Source organism: Mustelus asterias, chromosome 20 (genome assembly GCF_964213995.1).
Source record: "Mustelus asterias chromosome 20, sMusAst1.hap1.1, whole genome shotgun sequence".
Lineage (NCBI taxonomy): Eukaryota > Metazoa > Chordata > Chondrichthyes > Carcharhiniformes > Triakidae > Mustelus > Mustelus asterias.
In genome coordinates this window covers 75598633-75621045 of record NC_135820.1, presented here as the reverse complement: position 1 = coordinate 75621045, position 22413 = coordinate 75598633, and the positions used below count along the sequence as shown (strand labels likewise).

At 47.9% G+C, this 22413-nt stretch overlaps 1 protein-coding gene across 1 annotated transcript in view; it reads left to right on the top strand.

The window, feature by feature from the left end:
- LOC144508262 (delayed-rectifier potassium channel regulatory subunit KCNS2-like) overlaps positions 1 to 22413 on the top strand; it is a 32442-nt gene that overhangs the window by 9619 nt on the left and 410 nt on the right. Inside the window, exons 2-3 of the mRNA XM_078236080.1 lie at positions 7953 to 8947; positions 21999 to 22307. Of these exons, the coding sequence (XP_078092206.1) occupies positions 7982 to 8947; positions 21999 to 22307 (1275 nt within the window). The 5' untranslated portion in view covers positions 7953 to 7981. The remainder of the gene's footprint in view (positions 1 to 7952; positions 8948 to 21998; positions 22308 to 22413) is intronic.

Genomic DNA, 22413 nt, shown 5'->3' with positions numbered 1-22413 from the left:
CACATGGGGAGTATCCGCCTAGATTTCTGTCTCAGCTCTCTGCAACTTGGATCCACCACCAGCTGACTCAGAGAAAACGGCTTATCTGATTGACGCAGTCAGGCTGTCTCTTATTTTCTGAGGGCACTCTCACATTGAATCCATAGAATCCCTACAGTACAGAAAGAGGCCATTTGGCCCATCGAGTCTGCACCCACCACAATCCCACCCAGGCCCTATCCCCGTAACCCCACATATTTACCCAGCTAATCCCCTGACATTAGGGTCAATTTAGCATGGCCAATCAACCTAACCCGCACATCTTTGGAGTGCGGGAGGAAACCGGAGCACCCGGAGGAAACCCACGCGGACACGGGGAGAACATGCAAACTCCACATAGACAGTGACCCAAGACCAGAATTAAACCTGGGACCTTGGCACTGTGTCACTGTGCCGCCCCACATTGGTTCCCACACACAGTGCTCTGCCACACTATTTTGGCGATTTAGACCCTCAAATTGCAATTTGGATCCTAACTTTCTCCCCGTTCCCAATTTTCCACAACCAGTGACTGCAACTCATAAGCATTTAAAAATATAGCCACACCCAAATTTGGGTTTAAATGGTTGGAGTAGAACGATCACTCAACTGATTTAGTCCCTTATTGTCATTCAGTGTTGCACGGGACAAAGAACAATCCAGCACAGGAACAGACTCTTCAGCCCACCAAGCCTACGCCGATTCCTCATTCCTATTTAGTCCCACTACCTATTATCCACACACGGTCTGTTTGCCCCCTGTTCATGTGTATTAGGACCAGCAGAAGGCTCTCAAAAATTTAAATCCCCTTTCTCCAAGAATGTAATCAAGCAGATGGTAATATTTTCTTTTTAAAAAATACCTCTCGGATGCCTGTAGTGTCTATTTCACCTTCCCTGCCAAATTAAGTTCCCTGAGGTAGGTGAAAATCTGCAGGAAAATCTACCTTCAAAGTGCTAAGAGGCTGGCCCCAGATAACGTGGCCACAGGAGCAGGTCAGAGGCTGGGAATCCTGCGGTGAGTAACTCACCCCCTGACTCCCCAAAACCTGTCCATCAAGCCAGGAGTGGGATGGAATACTCTCCACTTGCCTGGATGTGTGCTATTGGAGCTTCTGCATTTCGAATCATAGAATCCTACGGTGCAGAAGGAGGCCATTCGGCCCATCGAGTCCACACCGACAACAATCCCACCCAAACCCTATCCCCATAACCCTGTGCATTTACCCCAGCTAGTCCCCCTGACATGAATGGGCAATTTAGCATGGCCAATGTACCTAACCCGCACATCTTTGGACTGTGGGAGGAAACCGGAGCACCCGGAGGAAACCCACGAAACATGGGAAGAACGTGCAAACTCCGCACAGACAGTCACCCAAGACGGGAATCGAACCGGGTCCTTGACGCTGTGAAGCAGCAGTGCTAACTACTGGGCCACCGTGCCACTAAAGATGATGAGGATTTCCAAATAGTCAGGGGGAAAAAATGAAGATTTGTAAAAGGAAGAGTTGGCACTGACAGACATCCTAAGAGACAGATAGATTACATCATCAGCTATTCGCCAGTGACTGTTGGCATAAAGAATCCAAATCTGTGATTGGACGCAGAATTAAAGAGATTGTGATGCCAGTTTGCTGTTCTATGTGCCTCTGTCTGATGTTACATTGAGACAGTTGCCCTTTAATAAATAACAGATCCCACTTCCCTTCTCCTTATTTTAAGGGTCAGACACATGGTGCACTTTTCTGGCCTCCATAATAAAACTGAGATGTTGTGCCTATCAGAAAAGACCAAACTGGCTAGGACTCTTTTCCTCCAGAAAAGATAAGGCTGAGGGAAACTTAGAATCCTACAGTGCAGAAGGAGACCATTCAGCCCATCAAGCCTGCAGTGACAACAGTCCCACCAGGGCACATCCCCATAACTCCATATATTTACCCTGTTAGTCCCCCTGACACTAAGGGGCAATTTAGCACGGCCACGCCACCTAACCCGCACATCTTTGGACTGTGGGAGGAAACCAGAGCACCCGGAGGAAACCCACGTAGACACGGGGAGAACATGCAGACTCCACACAGACAGTCACCCAAGGCAGGAATTGAACCCGGATTCCTGGCATCGTGAGGCAGCAGTGCTAACCACTGTGCCACCGTGCCATGGGTTTGATGGTGTCGACATAGAATAGATGTTTGCAGTTGTGGGGAGGACAAAACCAGGGACCATAAATATAAGAGAGTCACCAACAAATCCAATAAGGAATTCGGAGGAACTGTTTTATTCAGAGAGTGGTGGGAATGTGTTACCACAGGGAGTGGTTGAAGTGAAGAGCTCTTTTTTATTTTTACATGGGACGTGAGCATTGCTGGTGAGGCCAACATTTGTTGCCCATCCCTAATTGCCCTTGAACTGAGTGGTCATTTCAGAGGGCAGTTAAGAGTAGGTCTGGAGTCACATGTAGACCAGACCAGGTAAGGATGGCAGATTTCCTTTCCTAAAGGGACATTAGTGAACCAGATAGGTTTTATTTTGCAACAACTGACAATCGTTTAATGGTCATTATTACTGAGGCTAGCTTCATAATTCCAGATTTATTAATTAAACTCAAATTTAATGGGTGGCACGGTGGCACAGTGATTAGCACTGCTGCCTCACAGCGCCAGGGACCTGGGTTCAATTCCGGCCTCGGGTCACTGCCTGCGTGGAGTTTGCACGTTCTCCCAGTGTCTGTGTGGGTTTCCTCCAGGTGCTCCGGTTTCCTCCCACAGTCCAAAGATGTGTGGGTTAGGTTGATTGGCCATGCAAAATTGACCTGAGTGTCAGGGGGACTAGCAGGATAAATATGTGGGGTTATGGGAATAGGGTCTGGAGGTGGGAGGAAGAGCTAGCCCAGGGGGCAGTCATTATAGAATGATTAGCAGGGTAAATATGTGGGGTTATGGGAATAGGGTCTGGGTGGGATTGTGGTGGATGCAGACTCGATGGTCTAAATGGCCTTCTTCTGCACTGTGGAGATTCTATGATTTCACCAGCTCCTGTGGTAGGACTTGAACCCAGGCCCCCAGAGCATTAGCCTGGGCCTCTGGATTCCTAGTCCAGTGACATTACTGCCATGTCACCATGGATATATTAAAGAGGAAGTTAGATAGGAAGGTGAGGAAGACGAGAAAAGGATTTGCTGAATGGGCTGGATAAAGTAAGGTGAAAGGAGAGTCATGTGAAGCATCAGCACCAGCATACGCCAGAGGGGCCGAATGGCCCATTTCTGTGCTGCAGATTCTTTGCCAGGAAGAAGACCTGATTAAAGAGTGAAAGCGAGAAGGTGCAAAATCCATCAATAACAAAAATCACAGAAGCTCCCTGAATTAAAGAGAGCAACTTCGGAAAGCAAAAATACAAGATACAGGCTTCTGAATTTTTAGCACATTTTCCTAAGATTGTTGAAATTGTAAATATTTCTACCTCAGTTTAAGCAACCTCAAAGCACCGGGCTCTACTGCAAAAGCCAGTTTCCATTTACATAGCATTACTAATGTAGAGAGACACGCAGTGAAACATTATCAGCTGAAACATAACTGTGAATGATGTGTCAGAGGGAAGAGGCTGGCGCAATAGGGACAGCTAGAGGAATGGAGAAGTCTGCAGACGGTGTGAGGGGTCAGAGGTGGAACACCATGGTGCAGCATGAGCCAATGGGTGGTGATGGAAACGGTGGCAAAGATAAAGACCGGAATTCTCCAGGCTTGTCCCAATGAGTTTGGCGCTCAGCCAGATCTCCATTCACAGCAGCGGGACCGGAAAATCCCATCCAGGGAGGAGGCCGGAGAATCCCAGGTGGGAAGGCGGTTGGAGAATCCCAGCCAGGGAGGAAGAAGTAGGGAGGAGGTTGGAGAATCCCAGCCGGGGAGAAGGAAGCAGCGATGAAGATGTTGGCTTTGATCTTCCCAATGTTTAACTGACCATGGGGTAAAAGATCACCCTTAGATGGAGTGGATATCTCCACTCTGACGAAGGAGCAGCGCTCCAAAAGCTAATGGCATTTGCTATCAAATAAGCCTGTTGGACTTTAACCTGGTGTTGTTAAAACTCTTACTGTGTTCACCCCAGTCCAACGTCGGCATCTCCACATCATGACTTTGCACATGCAGCAGACTCCATTCTGTTTTTCTTATCTCTTTCTGTTTCCCTTGGCTAACTCCACAACTTCTTTTAAATATCCCAGTGCTGGTCTTGCCAATTATTTATGCCCAAAACGGTTAAATTAAGACCTATTAATGAGTTGTTGATAATGATTATTCAGTCCGATTGCTCTTGTTTCTTATCAGAATATTGAACCGTGATTCAGTAAAGTAATTCCTACATAATTCATAGAAATCATAGAAACCCTACAGTGCAGAAGGAGGCCATTCGGCCCATCGAGTCTGCACCGACCACAATCCCACCCAGGCCCTACCCCCACATATTTACCCACTAATCCCTCTAACCTACACATCTCAGGACTCTAAGGAGCAATTTTTTTTTTTTTTAACCTGGCCAATCAACCTAACCCGCACATCTTTGGACTGTGGGAGGAAACCGGAGCACCCGGAGGAAACCCATGCAGATACGAGGAGAATGTGCAAACTCCACACAGACAGTGACCCGAGCCGGGAATCGAACCCGGGACCCTGGAGCTGTGAAGCAGCAGTGCTAACCACTGTGCTACCGTGCCGCCCCTAATTAACTTTTATATTCCAGCAAGTGTCTTAATGAAAAGTCTACCGCAGCTTTGTACTATGCTTATCTATTTATACGTTTACCACATCTGGAATATGTGTACAGTATTGGTCTCCTTATTTAAGCAAAAATGTAAATACTTTAGAAGCGGTTCAGAGAAGGATTACTAGACTGATACCAGGAATGGGTGCGTTGTCTTATAAGGAAAAGTTGGAGAGATTAGGTTTGTATCCACTCAAGTTTAGAAGAGTAAGAGGTGACCTTCATGATCCTGAGGGTTGTTCCAAAGAATAAAGAACAGTACAGCACAGGAACAGGCCCTTCAGCTCACCAAGTCTGCACTGATACATGGCGCCTCTACGCGGTCCATATCCCTCTATTCCCTGCCTATTCATGTATCTGTCGAGATGCCTCTTAAACGTCGCTATTGTATCTGCTTCTACCATCTCTTCTGGCAATGTATTCCAGGCACTTAACACCCTCTGTGTAAAAAAACTTGCCTCTCACATCTCCTTTAAACTTTCCCCCTTTTACCTTAAACCCATGTCCCCCTAGTAATTGACATTTCTACCCTGAGAAAAGTGACTCCGACTATCCATTCTATCGATGCCTCTCATAATTTTGTAAACTTCCATCAGGTCTCCCCTCAGCCTCCGATGTTGAAGTGAAAACAAACCAAGTTTGTCCAATCTCTCCTCATAGTTAATACCTTCCAAACCAGGCAACATCCTGGTAAACTTTTTCTGTACCCTCTCCAAAGCTCCACATCCTTTTGGTGGTGTGGCGACCAGGACTGTACGCAATATTCCAAATGCGTCCCATTCATTCTATACAGCTGCAACATGACTTGCCAATTTTTATACTCTACGCCCCAACAGCCCCCCCCAACCCCCACACCCCATCACCCCAACCCCTTCTCCCCACTGTCTCACAACACCCCCCACCCCCACCCCCCACCCTCACCCCTTCCTCTGCCCTCACCAACCCGCAGCATGTGGACTGCAGCGATTCAAGAAGGCAGCTCACCACCACCTTCCCAAGGGCAACTAGGGATGGGCAATAAATGCTGGCCTAGCCAGTGACTCCTATGTCCCACAAATGAGTAAAAAAAGAATATCTCCCCCACCCCCACTGTCTCACAACACCACCCCACCCCCACCCGCCCTCCAACCCCCCCATTCACCCTCCCCTCCCCCGACCTCCCTGGCTTCCCTACAATTCCTAATGGCCTTTGATTCTCATGTGGGGAGTCTCTCTGTCTCTCTCTCTCTCCGATTCTCGGACTCCAGTCAACATACGAGCAATGTAACATCGCTGTGGGATGTGAGGATATTTAATTTGCATCTTGTTTTGTTTGCTATTAAAGTGTGTTTAAAATAAAGAGCAGATGGTATATAATTCAATCGGATAGCAAGACGGTTATGAATCACATTAGCATGTTACAGTTTGTTCTTGTCCAGATCAGTGCCAGCTGCATTAAGACAGCATGGCGGTGCCCTGTTCAAACCTATCGCATCCCATGTGTACCCAGGTAACACGGACTTTGTCTCTCCTAAAGCCCGGCACTGATTCCGATGACCTGGTGTGGCTCACTGGGTGGCACTTTTGCTTTGAGTCACAAGCCTTGTAGCTTTGTGGTTCTGCTCCAGAGACCTGAGCCCAACATCGGGGCTGGCAATTCCAGTGTGGCGCTGAGGGAGTGCCGCACTGTCAGAGATGCCGTCTTTTGGGTGAGACATTAAGCCGAGGTCCCGCCTGACCTCTGAAATGCCTGTAAAAGATCCCCGGCACCGTTTGGAGGAGGCATTGTCCCTGGTATCCTGGCCACAACCACCATCACTAAAACAGGTTATCCGGTCTTTATCACATGCTGTTTATGGGATCTTGCTGTGTACAAATTGGCTGCCATGTTTCCCACATTACTACACTTAACAAAATACTCTTATTGGCTGTAAAGTATTTTGGAATGTCCTGAGGTTGCGAAAGGTGCTATATAAATCCAAGCCATGAGGTGTGTAGAGGTGTCAAGACATCCCGAATTCCTGAAACATCCACAATCTTACTCAACAGTAGCTCATTTTTGTTGCGGTGGGGAAATGGGGGTAGGGGAGATGGGGGTGGGGAGATGGGGGTGGGGAATGGGGGCTGTGTGGAGATGGAAGAGATGGGGGCACGGGGGAGATGGGGAATGGGAAGACTCCTGCCCAACTTGGGGCTACAAAATCCAGCCCAATATATTATCTTGGACTCCAAGCCACCTACTAACTTTTCGGAGGAGAGAGATTTTGACCCTGCCTCTCAAAGACAAACCAATTCAAACACTTCTCACTTATTCACATTATTCACCCCATTGTTCATTCATTCAGCTGCTGAGATTTCAACCAGCCAGTGGCCATCGAACAGCGGAGCGCTGTTAAATCAAACTCATGCTGCATTGAAACAATAATGTTTTATCTCACTCAGTGGAACGGCAGTAATGTGTGAGCACATTAGTGTTTGCAGCACTCTTCTTCACACTCAAAGGTATCGCAGCAGCTCTCAAAGGCAGGTTAGAGAAGATGCATCAGCGTGTGTGCACGTGCGCATGTGTGTGTGTGCATGTTTACATGTGTGCGTACGTGTGTGAGTGTGTGTGTACATGTATGTGTACATGTGTGTGTGTACATATGTCATGTATGCATGTGTGTGTGCATATGTGTGTACGTGTGTGTGTGTGTGTGTGTGTGTACATGTGTGTATGATTGTGTGTGTATGTATGTGAGTGTCTGTGTGTGTGTACGTGCGTGCATATATGTGTGTGTGTGTGTACATGTGTGTGTGTGTACATGTGTGTGTGTGTGTGTACATGTCTGTGTGTGTGTGAGTATGTATGTTTGTGTGTGTGCATGCTATATATAAAATAATTACTAATAAATTCAATAGGAAGCAGAGGAGAAACTCCTTTACCCAGAGGGCTGTGAGATGTGGAACTTGTTACCACAGGGCGCGTTGGGGTGAGCAGCATCTCAGCTAGCGGGAAATAGATAACCACATGAGGGAGAATGGAATCGAAAGATATGCTGACAATGTGAGTCGAAGAGTGGTGGGAGGTGGAGCTTAAATGCTGGCATGGATCAGCAGGGCCAAATGGCCTGTTGCTGCACTGTAAATCCGATGCCATTCCATGCCCTTTCCCAGACACACTACTGTTTGGTGTAACTGTATCTTTTTGTCTGTTTGCAGGTTAATACGGACAGGCCCTATTGGTTACCATGGTTAATGAGACATTCCGGAGCTGGGATCCTAAGTTTGAGGATCAAGCCATCAATGTGAATGTTGGAGGGCTGAAGAGAAAGCTGAGCTCCAGCACCCTCTCCAAGTTCCCCAACACCAGGCTGGGACAGCTTTTAACGTGTGACTCGGAGGAGTCCATTCTCCGAATATGCGATGATTACGACGTGTCAAAGAAAGAGTTCTACTTCGACCGGCACCCAGGCCTCTTCCCGTACGTGTTAAACTTTTATCAGACCGGGAGGCTGCACATGATGGACGAACTTTGCGTCTTCTCGTTTTCGCAGGAGATCGAGTACTGGGGCATCAACGAGTTCTTCCTCGATTCCTGCTGCAGGTATCGGTACCACGATCGCAAAACCGAGAGCAGGCGCAAAAACTGGGACGATGAGAGCGACGTGAGCAGCATCGACACTTCCCCGGATGAGATCTCCGATTTTAACCGTGACTTGCTGATATTCCGTGGGATGAAGTACGGGAACTATAGGAGGCAGCTCTGGCTGACCCTGGAGAATCCTGGATATTCCATCCCTAGTAGACTCTTCAGTTTCCTCTCCATCAGCGTGGTGCTGGGATCCATTGCCACCATGTGCATTCACAGCATGCCTGAGTACCAGATCTTGGACGAGTTCGAGGAGGAGATCGACGATCCCAGGTTACAAATCGTGGAGCATTTCTGCATCGCTTGGTTCTCCATGGAAGTGTGCTCGCGCATGCTCCTTAGCCCCAACATTAAGAGGTTTTGTTTTCACCCGCTGAACATGATTGACATCATTTCCGTCTTGCCCTTTTACTTCACTCTGCTGGTTCACCTAATCTTTGGCCACACAACCGACCTGGAAAACCTGGGCAAGGTGGTTCAGGTCCTGAGGTTGATGAGGATCTTTAGAGTGCTCAAGTTAGCCCGTCACTCAACGGGACTTCGGTCACTAGGGGCAACTTTAAAGGTAAGAATGGGACTTTCCAATCGTTGGGCTTTCTAAGAGAGTTTTAGTGCTGATAGAGAGGTCACTTTTCCTTTGTGCTTCCTAATCCATGAGTAGTCAGCTTGAAAGTTTTGAAGCAGCTTTGAAGCTGCTATCTTCTATATTTCTATGAAAGCTCACATTGATGGTTTTTTTTTTATTCATTTGTGGGACATGGGTGTCGTTGGCTGGTCAGCATTTATTGCCCATCCCTATTTGCCCTTGAACTGAGTGGCTTGCTTGGCCATTTCAGAGGGCAGTTGAGAGTCAACCACATTGCTGTGGCTCTGGAGTCACATGTAGGCCAGACCAGGTAAGGATGGCAGATTTCCTTCCCTAAAGGGCATTCGTGAACCAGATGAGTAGTTTCATAGAATCATAGAATCCCTACAGTACAGAAAGAGGCCATTCGGCCCATCGAGTCTGCACCAACCACAATCCCACCCAGGCCCCACCCCCATATCCCCACATATTCTACTCACTAATCCCTCTAACCTACGCATGTGCGGGTTAGGTTGATTGGCCATGCTAAAATTGCCCCTTAGTGTCCTGAGATGCGTAGGTTAGAGGGATTAGTGGGTAGAATATGTGGGGATATGGGGGTGGGGCCTGGGTGGGATTGTGGTTGGTGCAGACTCGATGGGCCGAATGGCCTCTTTCTGTACTGTAGGGATTCTATGATTCTATGAAACTACTCATCTGGTTCACGAATGCCCTTTAGGGAAGGAAATCTGCCATCCTTACCTGGTCTGGCCTACATGTGACTCCAGAGCCACAGCAACGTGGTTGACTCTCAACTGCCCTCTGAAATGGCCAAGCAAGCCACTCAGTTCAAGGGCAAATAGGGATGGGCAATAAATGCTGGCCAGCCAACGACGCCCATGTCCCACAAATGAATAAAAAAAGCAAACCATCAATGTGAGCTTTCATAGAAATATAGAAGATAGGAGCAGGAGGAGGCCATTTGGCCCTTCGAGCTGCTCCGCCATTCATCACAATCATGGCTGATCATCCAACTCAATAGCCTAATCCTGTTTTCTCCCCATAACCTTTGATCCCATTTGCCCCAAGTGCTATATCCAGCCGCCTCTTGAATACATTCAATTCCTGTGGTAATGAATTCCACAGACTCACCACTCTTTGGGTGAAGAAATGTCTCCTCACCTCCGTCCTAAACGTTGGTATAGTCTCACCTAGAGTATCATAGAATCATAGAGTCCGACAGTGCAGAAGAAGGCCATTTGGCCCATCGAGGCTGCACCGACCACAATCCCACCCAGGCCCTACCCATTAACCCCACACATTTACCCTAGCTAGTCCCCCTGACACTATGGGGTAATTGAGCAGAGCTAATCCACCTAACCTACACATCTCTGGAGAGTAGGAGGAAATCGGAGCGCCCAGAGGAAATCCACGCAGACATGGGAAGAACATGCAAATTCCACACAGACAGTAACCCAAGGCTGGAACTGAACCAAGGTCCCTGGCGCTGTGAGGCAGCAGTGCTAACCACTATGCCACCCTGTTGCCCATAACTGTGACTAATTTTGGGCACCAAAATTTAGGAAGGATGTGAAGGCTTTAGAGAGGTTTTTTTATTTTCGCTCAAGGGGTGTGGGCATTGCTGGCTGGGGCAGCATTTATTACCCATCTCTAATTGCCCGTGAACTGAGGGGCTTGCTAGATCATTTCAGAGGGCAATTAAAAGTCAACCACATTGCCGTGGGTCTGGAGTCACATGCAGACCAGAGCAGGTAAGGATGACAGATTTCCTTCCCTAAAGGATATTATTGAAACATGGGTTTTTATCATTTCATGGTCATCATTAGGCCTTTAACTCCAGATTTTTATTGAATTCAAATTTCACCATCTGCCACAGTGGGATTTGAACCTGGAGTCCCCAGAGCATTACTCTGGGTCTCTGGATCACTAATCCAGTGACAATACCACTGTGCCACTGCCCCCAACCTAAAAGATAGACAAGACTGGTTACAGGGATGAAGGACTTTAGTTGGATAGATAGATTGGAGAAGCCGAGACTGGAAATTTCTCCTCACCTCAGTCCTAAATTGCCAACGCCATATCCTGAAGCTGTGACCCCGTGTTCTAAACCCCCCCACCCCCTGTCTGGCCAGCCAAAAGAAACAACATTCCTGTCTCCAATCCATCCAGCCCCGTCAGAATTGTATACTTTTCAATGAGATCCCCTCTCATTCTTCTAAATGCCAGTGAATACAGGCCCAGTCGACCCAATCTCTCCTCATACGACAATCCTGTCATCCCAGGAATCAGTCTGGTGAACCTCCATTGTGCTCCCTCTATGGTAAGTATATCCTTTCTTAGGTAAGGAGGCTAAAACTGCACACATTACTCCAGGTGTGGTCTCACCAAGGCCCTGTACAACTGCAGTAAAATGTCTTTGCTCCTATACTCGAATCCTCTTGCAAGGAAGGCCAACACACCATTTGTCTTCCTAACCGCTTGCTGCATCTACATGCTTGCTCTCAGTGAATGGTGTACAAGGACATCCAGGTCCCTTTTGTATGTCAACATTCCTCAATCTATCACAATTTACATAATACTGTCATTCTGTTTCTCCATCTGAAGTGAATAACTTCACAATTATCCACGTTATACTACATCTGCCATGTGTTTTCCCACTTACTCAACTTGTCTAAATCACCTTGAAGTCCCTTTACATTCTCCTTGCCACTCACACCCCCATCTATTTTGTGTCATCAGTAAACTTGAAATATTGCACTTGGTTTCCTCATCCAAGTCATTGGATATATATTGTAAATATCTGGGGCCCAAGTACTGATCCCTGTGGGATCACGCTAATCACCACCTACCACTCTAAAAAAGATCCATTTATTCCTACTCTCTGTTTCCTGTCTGCTAACCAATTCTCAATCCATGCCAATATATTACCCCTAACCTCATGTGCTTTAATTTCACGTGCTAACCTCTTATGTGGCACTCTGAAAATCCACATCCACTGGTTCTCCTTTATCTATTCTACTGGTTACATCCTCACCACATCCACAGCTGCCTCACAGCACTAGGGACCCAGGTACAATTCCTGGCTTGGGTCACTATCTGTGCAAAATCTGCACATTCTCCCCGAGTCTGCGTGGGTTTCCTTTGGGTGCTCCGGTTTCCTCCCACAGCCCAAAAGACGTGCTGATTAGGCACATTGGCCATGCTAAATTCTCCCTCAGTGTAACCTGAACAGGTACCAGAGTGTGGAGACTAGGGGATTTTCACAGTAACTTCATTGCAGTGTTAATGTAAGCCTACTGGTGACTAATAAATAAACTTTAATACTTAAAAGAAAACCTCCGGTAGATTTCTGAATCACGATTAAATGGAACATTGACACCAGTATAAATTGGTTGGGCCGAATGGTCTATTTTTTTTCTGTATGTTCCATGTAATTCTACTGTAAAATCAGCTATCTTATTGTGCCACATTACACTGCTGCATATATTATGGAGACATAATAGGAATCCAAATATCATTAACATTGATATACTGCATGATAGCGCCATCGCATTAGATATCGCAAAATTATTAATTTTCATCTTTTCCTTTCTGAAGATATTTGCCTCAGCATTATCAACCCAATTTAACATTATTTGACGAGATAAAGACATTCTATCAAACAATCACCAATTCAATTGATCTTAAAAGGCGCTTAAATAGAGAATAATGAGGATGATGTGTAGAAATCTAATTGTGGCGTTAGTAGGTTAGGAACAGATTAATATAATTAAAGAGTCTATTAGCGGCTGGAATATATTCAAACTGATAAGATTTTTTTGTACCGAGAATAATGGACAACAGTCGGTATAAATAGAAATATAAAGATTTTGTATTTAGATCTGGTTCCATCGTTCCTGGAACTCTACTCCTGGGTTCCTCTGCTCCGACCACAGAACCAAACCAGCTTTTATCAAAGTCATTAATGACATTATGTGTGACTGTGACAAGGGTAAACTTTCCCTCCTCGTCCTTCCTATAGTTAAAAAAGGAATCATAGAATCCCTACAGTGCAGCAGAGGCCATTCGGCCCATAGAGCCTGCACTGATTCTCTGACAGAGTACCTTACCCAGGCCCTCTCCCCACCCTGTCCCCATAACCCCACACATTTACCATGACTAATCCATCTAACCTCCACATCTTTGGACACTAAGGGGAAATTTAGCACGGCCAATCCACCTAAACTACACATCTTTGGCCAATAAGGGACAATCTAGCATGGCCAATCCACCTAATCTACACATCTTTGGACACTAAGGGGCAATTTAGCATGGCCAATCCATCTAACCTACACATCTTTGGACACTAAGGGACAATTTAGCATGGCCAATCCACCCAGTCTCCACATCTTTGGACACTAAGGGACAATTTAGCATGGCCAAACCACCTAACCTACACATCTTTGGACACTAAGGGACAATTTAGCATGACCAATCCACCTAACCTACACATCCTTGAACACTAAGGGACAATTTAGCATGGCCAATCCACCCAGTCTCCACATCTTTGGAAACTAAGGGACAATTTAGCATGGCCAATCCACCTAACCTACACACTTTTGGACACGAAGGGACAATTTAGCATGGCCAATCCAGCTAGTCTCCACATCTTTGGACACTAAGGGGAAATTTAGCATGGCCAATCCACCTAACCTCCTCATCTTGATACACTAAGGGACAATTTAGCATGGTCAATCCACCTAACCTACACATCTTTGGACACTAAGGGACAATTTAGCATGGCTAATTGATCTGACCTGCACATCTTTGGACTGTGGGAGGAAACAGGAAACTCATGATGTTATGTGTGACTGTGACAAGGGTAAATCCTTCCCTCCTTGTCCTTCTCTCCCAGTCTGTAGTCTTTGACAAGGTTGACCACACTATCCTCCTTCAACACATCTGCGCTGTGATTCACCTGGGTGGGACTCTTTGCACATGCTTCCATTCTTATCTATCTAATCATAGCCAGAGAATTAATTGCAATGGCTTCTCTTCCTGCTCCTGCACCCTTACCTCTAGTGCCAGCATCCCCCCCAGCCCCCTCCAAGGATTAACCCTTGACCTCCTCCTATTTCTAGTTGACATGCTGTCCCATGGCGACATTCTCCAAAGACTTAGCATTCATTTTTACATGTACACTGACAAGACCCAGCTCCAGCTCAGCACCACTCTCTCCTCCTCTATCACTCCATTCTCAAACTGCATACCTGACATCCAGCACCGGATGAACAGTCCATGACCACGGTCTGAGGTTAAGCAATATGAAAGCAAAATATTGCAGCTACTGGAGACCTGAAATAAAAGCAGAAAGCGCTGGAAATACTCAGCAGGTCTGGCAGCATCTGTGGCTGGAGGAACAGAGTTAACATTTTGAATCCAGCGTGACTCTTCTACAGAACATTATCTACATTATCTGAGATTAAGCCACTCTGTTCGCAATCTTGGTGTCACATTTGATCCCATGGCCTCATATTCATTCCATGACTAACACCGCCTACTTCCAGCTCTGTAACACCACCTGACCTCACCCCTGTCTCAGCTGATCTGCTACTGAAACCCTCGTCCATGCCTTCGTTACCACCAGACTCGACCGTTCCACGCATTCCTCGCTGGTCTCCCACATTCTGCCCTCTGCAACCTGAGGTCATCCAAAACTCTGCTGTTAACTCCCTGTGTTAAATCACATCAAGTCCCATTCTCTTATTGCCCCGTACTCACCGACCTACATCCATTCCCAGCCAAGCAACTTGATTTTAAAAATCCCATCCTTGTTTAAAACTCTTCCATGGCCTCACGCTCTCTCCAGGGTTCTTCCCTCTTTACCAATTCCTGATTTACAGCTATTCCTGGGATGTTACTTCTCTTCTCTATCGTGAAGAATGATACAAAATGGGCGGCATGGCGGCACACTGGTTAGCACGGCTGCCTCACTGCACCAGGGGCCCAGGTTCAATTCCAGCCTTGGCTCGCTGTCCGTCTGGAGTTGGCACAGTAAAAAGTTTCACAACACCAGGTTAAAGTCCAACAGGTTTATTTGGCAGCACTAGCTTTCGGAGTCTCGCTCCTTCATCAGGTGAGTGAGGACTTGTGTTCACAAACAGGGCATATACAGACACAAACTCAATTTACAAGATAATGTTTGGAATGCGAGTCTTTACAGGTAATCAAGTCTTAAAGGTACAGACAATGTGAGTGGAGAGAGGGCCAAGCACAAGTTAAAGACCAGATGAAATCGAAGTTCTCAGCCGAGGGCTCAATTTCTGCCCCACCACCAAAGTGGACCCCATCAGTCTCGCAGCGGACACAGAGGAATTCATCAGGCGAATGAGGCTGCGGGAGTTCTTCCACAAACCCCAAGAGGCCAACAGCGAACACAATGAGACAGCCAATGAACCGGAACAGCCAACAGAGGGATCCACGGTGCAGCAACTGAAGAGGAAAGAGTCGAATTGGACTCCTCCGGAAGGCCGCTGCCTTCGACTTGACATGTATGCCCAAGCCGTCAGGAGGTGCGTCAATGCCAGATTCATCAGCCGCACTCACAAGACAGCCCCGAGCGTCACCCAAGCACAACACAACGCCATCCGCGCGCTCAAGGCCAACCGCAACATTGTCATCAAACCAGCAGACAAAGGAGGGGCCACCATCATACTGAACAGAACGGATTACTGCAAAGAAGTGTACCGACAACTGAACAACGAGAAACACTACAGACAATTACCCGCAGATCTGACCAAAGAACACATCCGCCAACTCAACAGACTGATCAAGACCTTTGATCCGGACCTTCAGAGCACCCTCCATGCTCTCATCCCATGTACTCCCCGCATTGGAGATCTCTACTGCCTCCCGAAGATACACAAGGCCAATATACCTGGCCGTCACATCGTATCAGACAATGGGACCCTGTGTCAGAACCTCTCCGGCTACATTGAGGGCATCCTGAAACCCATTATACAAAGATCCCCCAGCTTCTGTCGCGACACTACAGACTTCCTGCAGAAACTCAGCACACAGGGAGCAGTTGAACCAGGAGCACTCCTCATCACAATGGATGTCTCGGCACTCTACACCAGCATCCCCCGCGATGACAGCATTGCTGCAACTGCCTCAGTATTCAACGCCGACAACTACCAATCTTCAGATGCAATTCTACAACTCATCCGCTTCATCCTGGACCACAACATCTTCAGCTTCAACAACCAGTTCTTCATCCAGCCGCACAGAACAGCCATGTGGACCAAATTCACACCTTAATATGCCAACATCCTCATGCACAGGTTCAAACAAGACCTCTTCACCGCACAGGACCTTCAGCCGATGCTATACACTAGATACATCGATGACATTTTCTTCCTTTGGACTCATGGCGAACAATCATTGAAACAACTATATGATGACATCAACAAGTTTCATCCCACCATCAGACTCACCATGGACTACTCTCCAGAATCGGTTACATTCTTAGACACACGCATCTCCATCAAGGACGGTCACCTCAGCACTTCATTGTAGCGCAAGCCCACGGATAACCTCACGATGCTCCACTTCTCCAGCTTCCACCCTAAACACGTTAAAGAAGCCATCCCCTACGGACAAGCCCTCCGTATACACAGGATCTGCTCGGATGAGGAGGATCGCAACAGACACCTACAGACGCTGAAAGACACCCTCATAAGAACAGGATATGGCGCTCGACTGATCAATCGACAGTTCCAACGCGCCACAGCGAAAAACCGCACCGACCTCCTCAGAAGACAAACACAGGACACGGTGGACAGAGTACTCTTTATCGAACAGTACTTCCCCAGAGCGGAGAAGCTACGACATCTTCTCCGGAGCCTTCAACATGTCATCGATGAAGACGAACATCTCGCCAAGACCATCTCCACACCCCCACTTCTTGCCTTCAAACAATCACACAACCTCAAACAGACCATTGTCCGCAGCAAACTACCCAGCCTTCAGGAGAACAGTGGCCACGACACCACACAACCCTGCCAGAGCAACCTCTGCAAGACGTGCCGGATCATCGACACGGATGCCATCATCTTACGTAAGAACACCATCCACCAGGTACACGGTACATACACTTGCGACTCGGCCAACGTTGTCTACCTGATACGCTGCAGGAAAGGATGTCCCGAGGCATGGTACATTGGGGAAACCATGCAGACGCTACGACAACGGATGAATGAACACCGCTTGACAATCACCAGGCAAGAGTGTTCCCTTCCAGTCGGGGAACACTTCAGCAGTCATGGGCATTCAGCCTCTGATCTTCAGGCAAGCGTTCTCCAAGGTGGCCTTCTCGACACATGACAATGCTGAGAATCACTGAGCAGAGACTGATAGCCAAGTTCTGCACACATGAGGATGGCCTCAACCAAGATCTTGGGTTCATGTCACACTATTTGTAACCCCCACGACTTACCTGGACTTGCAGAATCTCACTAACTGTCCTGGCTGGAGACAATACACATCTCTTTAACCTGTGCTTGGCCCTCTCTCCACTCACATTGTCTGTACCTTTAAGGCTTGATTACCTGTAAAGACTCGCATTCCAACCATTATCTTGCAAATTGAGTTTGTGTCTCTATATGCCCTGTTTGTGAACACAACTCCCAGTCACCTGATGAAGGGGCAGCGCTCCGAAAGTTTGTGCTGCCAAATAAACCTGTTGGACTTTAACCTGGTGTTGTGAGACTTCTTACTGTGCTTACCCCAGTCCAACGCCGGCATCTCCACATCATGTGTGGAGTTGCACATTCTCCCCGTATCTGCGTGGGTTTCCTCCAGTTTCCTCCAATACTCCAAAGATGTGCGGGTTAGGTGGATTGGCCATGCTAAATTGACCCTTGGAGTCCCAAGATGTGTAAGTTTGGGGGGGGGTTGGGTGGGATTAGTGTAGTAAGTACATGGGGTTATGGGGATAGGGTCTGGGTGGGATGCTTTGTTGGAGAGTCAGTGCAGACTCGATGGGCCGAATAGTCTGCTTCTGTACTATAGGGTTTCTATGATTCAATGAAAATATCAATTCAATTCATTTGCCATCTCCTTATTTTCCACTATTAATTCCTCGGATTTCTAGTTAGTTTTACTCTCATACTCTAGGTTTTGCTTCGTTGTCAATATTTTGGTCATTCCTTGCTCTTTTTTACATTCCATCCAATCTTCTCACCTTCCACCCATCTTTACGTAATTATGTGCCTCCTTTCTTTAAATTTGAGCTAATCTTTTTTTTTAGTTACCAACTAATTGTGAACTCTCCCCTTGGAATGTTTCTTTCTCAGTGGAATGTATCTATTTAAATGTCTGCCACTGCATCCCTATTGATGTATATTGCAGTTCACTTTAACTAGTTGTGCTTTTGTGCCCTCAAAATTGCCCATATTTAAGTTTAAAACACTAGGCTTGGACCCACTCTTCTCTGCCTCAAACTGAATGTAAAATTCAATTATATTATGATCGCTAGGGTCGCCTTCACCATGAGGCCATTAACTGATCCTATTTTGTTGCACAATATCAGGTTTAGTATAGTCTGCTCCTTGGTTGGTGCCAGAACTTGCTGTTCTAAGAACCTTACTGCTGATTTGATGTTGGATTTGTACTCCCTGTACACTCTGTCCCATCCTGTCACATCCTGTTTATCATTTCCCGCATTAATACCGTTCTCTCGTGTCTTTTCTCTACTCTTTGATTTGCTACAACTTCCCAAATTTGATCCCTTGCTCCCATTATTGAGTTTAAAATCCTCTCTACTTCCCGAGTTATGCAGCTGTCCAGAACACTGGTCCCAGTGTGGTTCAGGTGTAGACTGTTCCAATGATACAGCCCCCACATACCCCTGTACTGGTATCAGTGCCCCACAAACTGGAACCCATTTCTCCCACACCAGCATTTGAACCATGTATTCATCTCTCTCATCTTGTGTACCCTATGGCAATTTGCATGTGGCTCAGGTAATAATGTGGAGATTATAACCTTTGATGGTCTGCTTTTGAATTTAATGCCTCGCTCTTCATACGTTTCATGCAGAACCTCATTCCTAGTTCTACCTATGTCATCGGTACCTACATAGATCACAACTGTATCTTCCCCCCTTCTCACTCCAGCCCAGAAGAGATGTCCCAGACCCTGGCCCCAGACAGGCAGCACTGATGTCTGGACTCTCGGTCTTTGTTACAGAAAACAGTGTCAATCCCCCTTACCATGTATTCCCCTATGAACACTACATCCCTCCTTGCTCCCCAAGCTCGATTAGCTTCCTGTATCATCATGCCATGTTCAGTTTGCAGCCCCACCCTCATCTAAACAAGCTGAGATAACCTCAAACCTATTGGACTATCGCAACATCTCCTGCACTCCTGCCCCTGGGATCCCCTTACTTCATTGGCTGTCACACACCCCTGTGCCTGATCACTGAACAAATCAGAAGTGGTGTGGCTGCCTCCTGAAACAAATGATCCAGGAAACTTCCCCCCATGTCGCAGTGTCTGCAGCTCAGCCTCCAGCTTTAGGCTCAAACTTTATAAACACTTCTGCAGGCATGTTTGCCCTGGGTCACACTGGCATCGGGAGCTCCCACATGCTGTAGCCTCGAGACATCACCGGACCCGCCATCCTTAATGTGTTTTAGTTAACTATTTAATGATAGCATTCAGTTATTTATTTTCTTTATTATATATTTATTAACTTTACCAGTTCATATACTTGTTATCACCAGTTTGTGTACCATACTGAACCTCAGGACTGGAATAGACGGTAAGCACTTGCCAGATGCTCACCAAACAGTTAGTACCTTTCCCTGTAGTAGAGTAAAAACTAATTCCTACAGAATGAAAAAGGAAGAAAAAGAAAAAGGAAAGGAACACCACCTTCCCTCTCCGCCAAACCCCTCCACTCCCCAACCCCCCCAGTCACCGAACTCCCCCACTCACCAAACCCCCCAGTCACCGAACTCCCCCACTCACCAAACCACCCCAGTCACCAAACTCCCCCATTCACCAACCCCCCCCAACAGTCACCAAACTCCCCCATTCACCAACCCCCCCCAACAGTCACCAAACTCCCCCACTCACCAACCCCCCCAACAGTCACCAAACTCCCCCACTCACCAACCCCCCCAACAGTCACCAAACTCCCCCACTCACCAAGCCCCCCAAGTCACCGAATTCCCCCACACACCAAACCCCCCCCATCACCAAACTGCCCTCACTCACCAAACTCCCTCACTCACCAAACTCCCCCATTCACCAAACAACTTCACTCACAAAACTACCCCACTCACGAACTCCCCCCTCACCAAACTCCCCGTCACCAAACTCGCTCACTCACCTAACTCCCTCACTCACCTAACTCCCTCACTCACCTAACTCCCCCACTCACCTAACTCCCTCACTCACCTAACTCCCTCACTCACCAAACTCCCTCACTCACCAAACTCCCCCATTCACCAAACTCCCCCTTCACTAAACTCCCTCACTCACCAAACTCCCCACCCCCTCACCAAACCCTCCCTCACCAAACTCCCTCACTCACCGAACTCCCCGTCACCAAACTCGCTCACTCACCTAACTCCCTCACTCACCTAACTCCCTCACTCACCTAACTCCCTCACTCACCAAACTCCCTCACTCTCCAAACTCCCCAATCACCAAACACCCTCACTCACCAAACACCCTCACTCTCCAAACTCCCCAATCACCAAACACCCTCACTCTCCAAACTCCCCAATCACCAAACACCCTCAATCACCAAACATCCTCACTCACCAAACTTACTCATTCACCAAACACCTTCACTCACCAAACTCCCCACTCACCAAACTCCCCCACTCACCAAACTCCCCCTCACCAAACTCCCCACTCACCAAACTCCCCCTTCACCAAACTCCCCCCACTCACCAAACTCCCCCCACTCACCAAACTCCCCCAATCACTAAACTCCCCACTCGCCAAACTCCCCCAATCACTAAACTCCCCACTCACCAAACTCCCCCACTCACCAAACACCCTCACTCACCAAACTCCCCACTCACCAAACTCCCCCAATCACTAAACTCCCCACTCACCAAACTCCCCCCACTCACCAAACTCCCCCAATCACTGAACTCCCCACTCACCAAACTCCCCCAATCACTAAACTCCCCACTCACCAAACTCCCCACTCACCAAACTCCCCCACTCACCAAACACCCTCACTCACCAAACTCCCCCACTCACCAAACACCCTCACTCACCAAACTCCCCCACTCACCAAACACCCTCACTCACCAAACTCCCCACTCACCAAACTCCCCCATTCACCAAACTCCCCACTTCACTAAACTCCCCACTCACCAAACTCCCCCAATTACCAAACTCCCCACTCACCAAACTCTCCCAATCACCAAACTCCCCACTCACCAAACTCCCCCACTCACCAAACACCCTCACTCACCAAACTCCCCACTCACCAAACTCTCCCAATCACCAAACTCCTCAATAAGTATTCAGTTCCAAGGCTGCACTCACCCTTTGGACAATGCCATGGAGGGATTGAAACGCAAGGATGAGAATTTTAAGATTGAGGCCGCTCATGCTTGTATCCTCTATTTCACATTTGGCACAGTGGTTAGCACTGCTGCCTCACAGTGCCAGGGACCCGGGTTCGATTCCCAACTTGGGTCACTGCCTGTGCGGAGCTTGCACTTTCTCTTCATGTCTGCGTGGGTTTCCTCCCGGTGCTCTGGTGTCCTCCCACATTCTGAAAGACGTGCTGGTTAGGTACATTGGCCATGCTAAATTCTCCCTCAGTGTACCCGAACAGGCACCGGAGAGTTGGGACTAGGGGATTTTCACAGTAACTTCATTGCAGTGTTAATGTAAGCCTACTTGTGACACTAATAAATAAACTTTAAAACATTTCCCCAGCCGTCTCCATCGAAAGGTTTGATGGGTCACTGCCCTGATCTTGGTCCTGACTGTTCTTTGTTTCCATTTTAAAGCACAGCTATCGCGAGGTGGGCATTCTGCTGCTGTACCTGGGCGTTGGGGTCTGCGTCTTCTCCGGAATGGCCTACACAGCGGAGAAGGATGAGGACGTCGGGCTGGACACCATCCCGGCCTGCTGGTGGTGGGGCACGGTGAGCATGACCACGGTGGGCTACGGGGATGTGGTGCCCATCACGGTGGCGGGCAAGCTGGCCGCCTCGGGCTGCATCCTGGGGGGCATCCTCGTGGTGGCGCTGCCCATCACCATCATCTTCAACAAGTTCTCCCACTTTTACCGGCGGCAGAAGGCACTGGAGGAGGCCGTGAGGGGCAGCCGTCTGACCGGGAATAAGAGGGGGGGCGATGGAGAGGGAGAAGGGGAAGCGTTGGAGATGGAGGAGGGACTGGGGCAGCTGGACAACCGGGAAA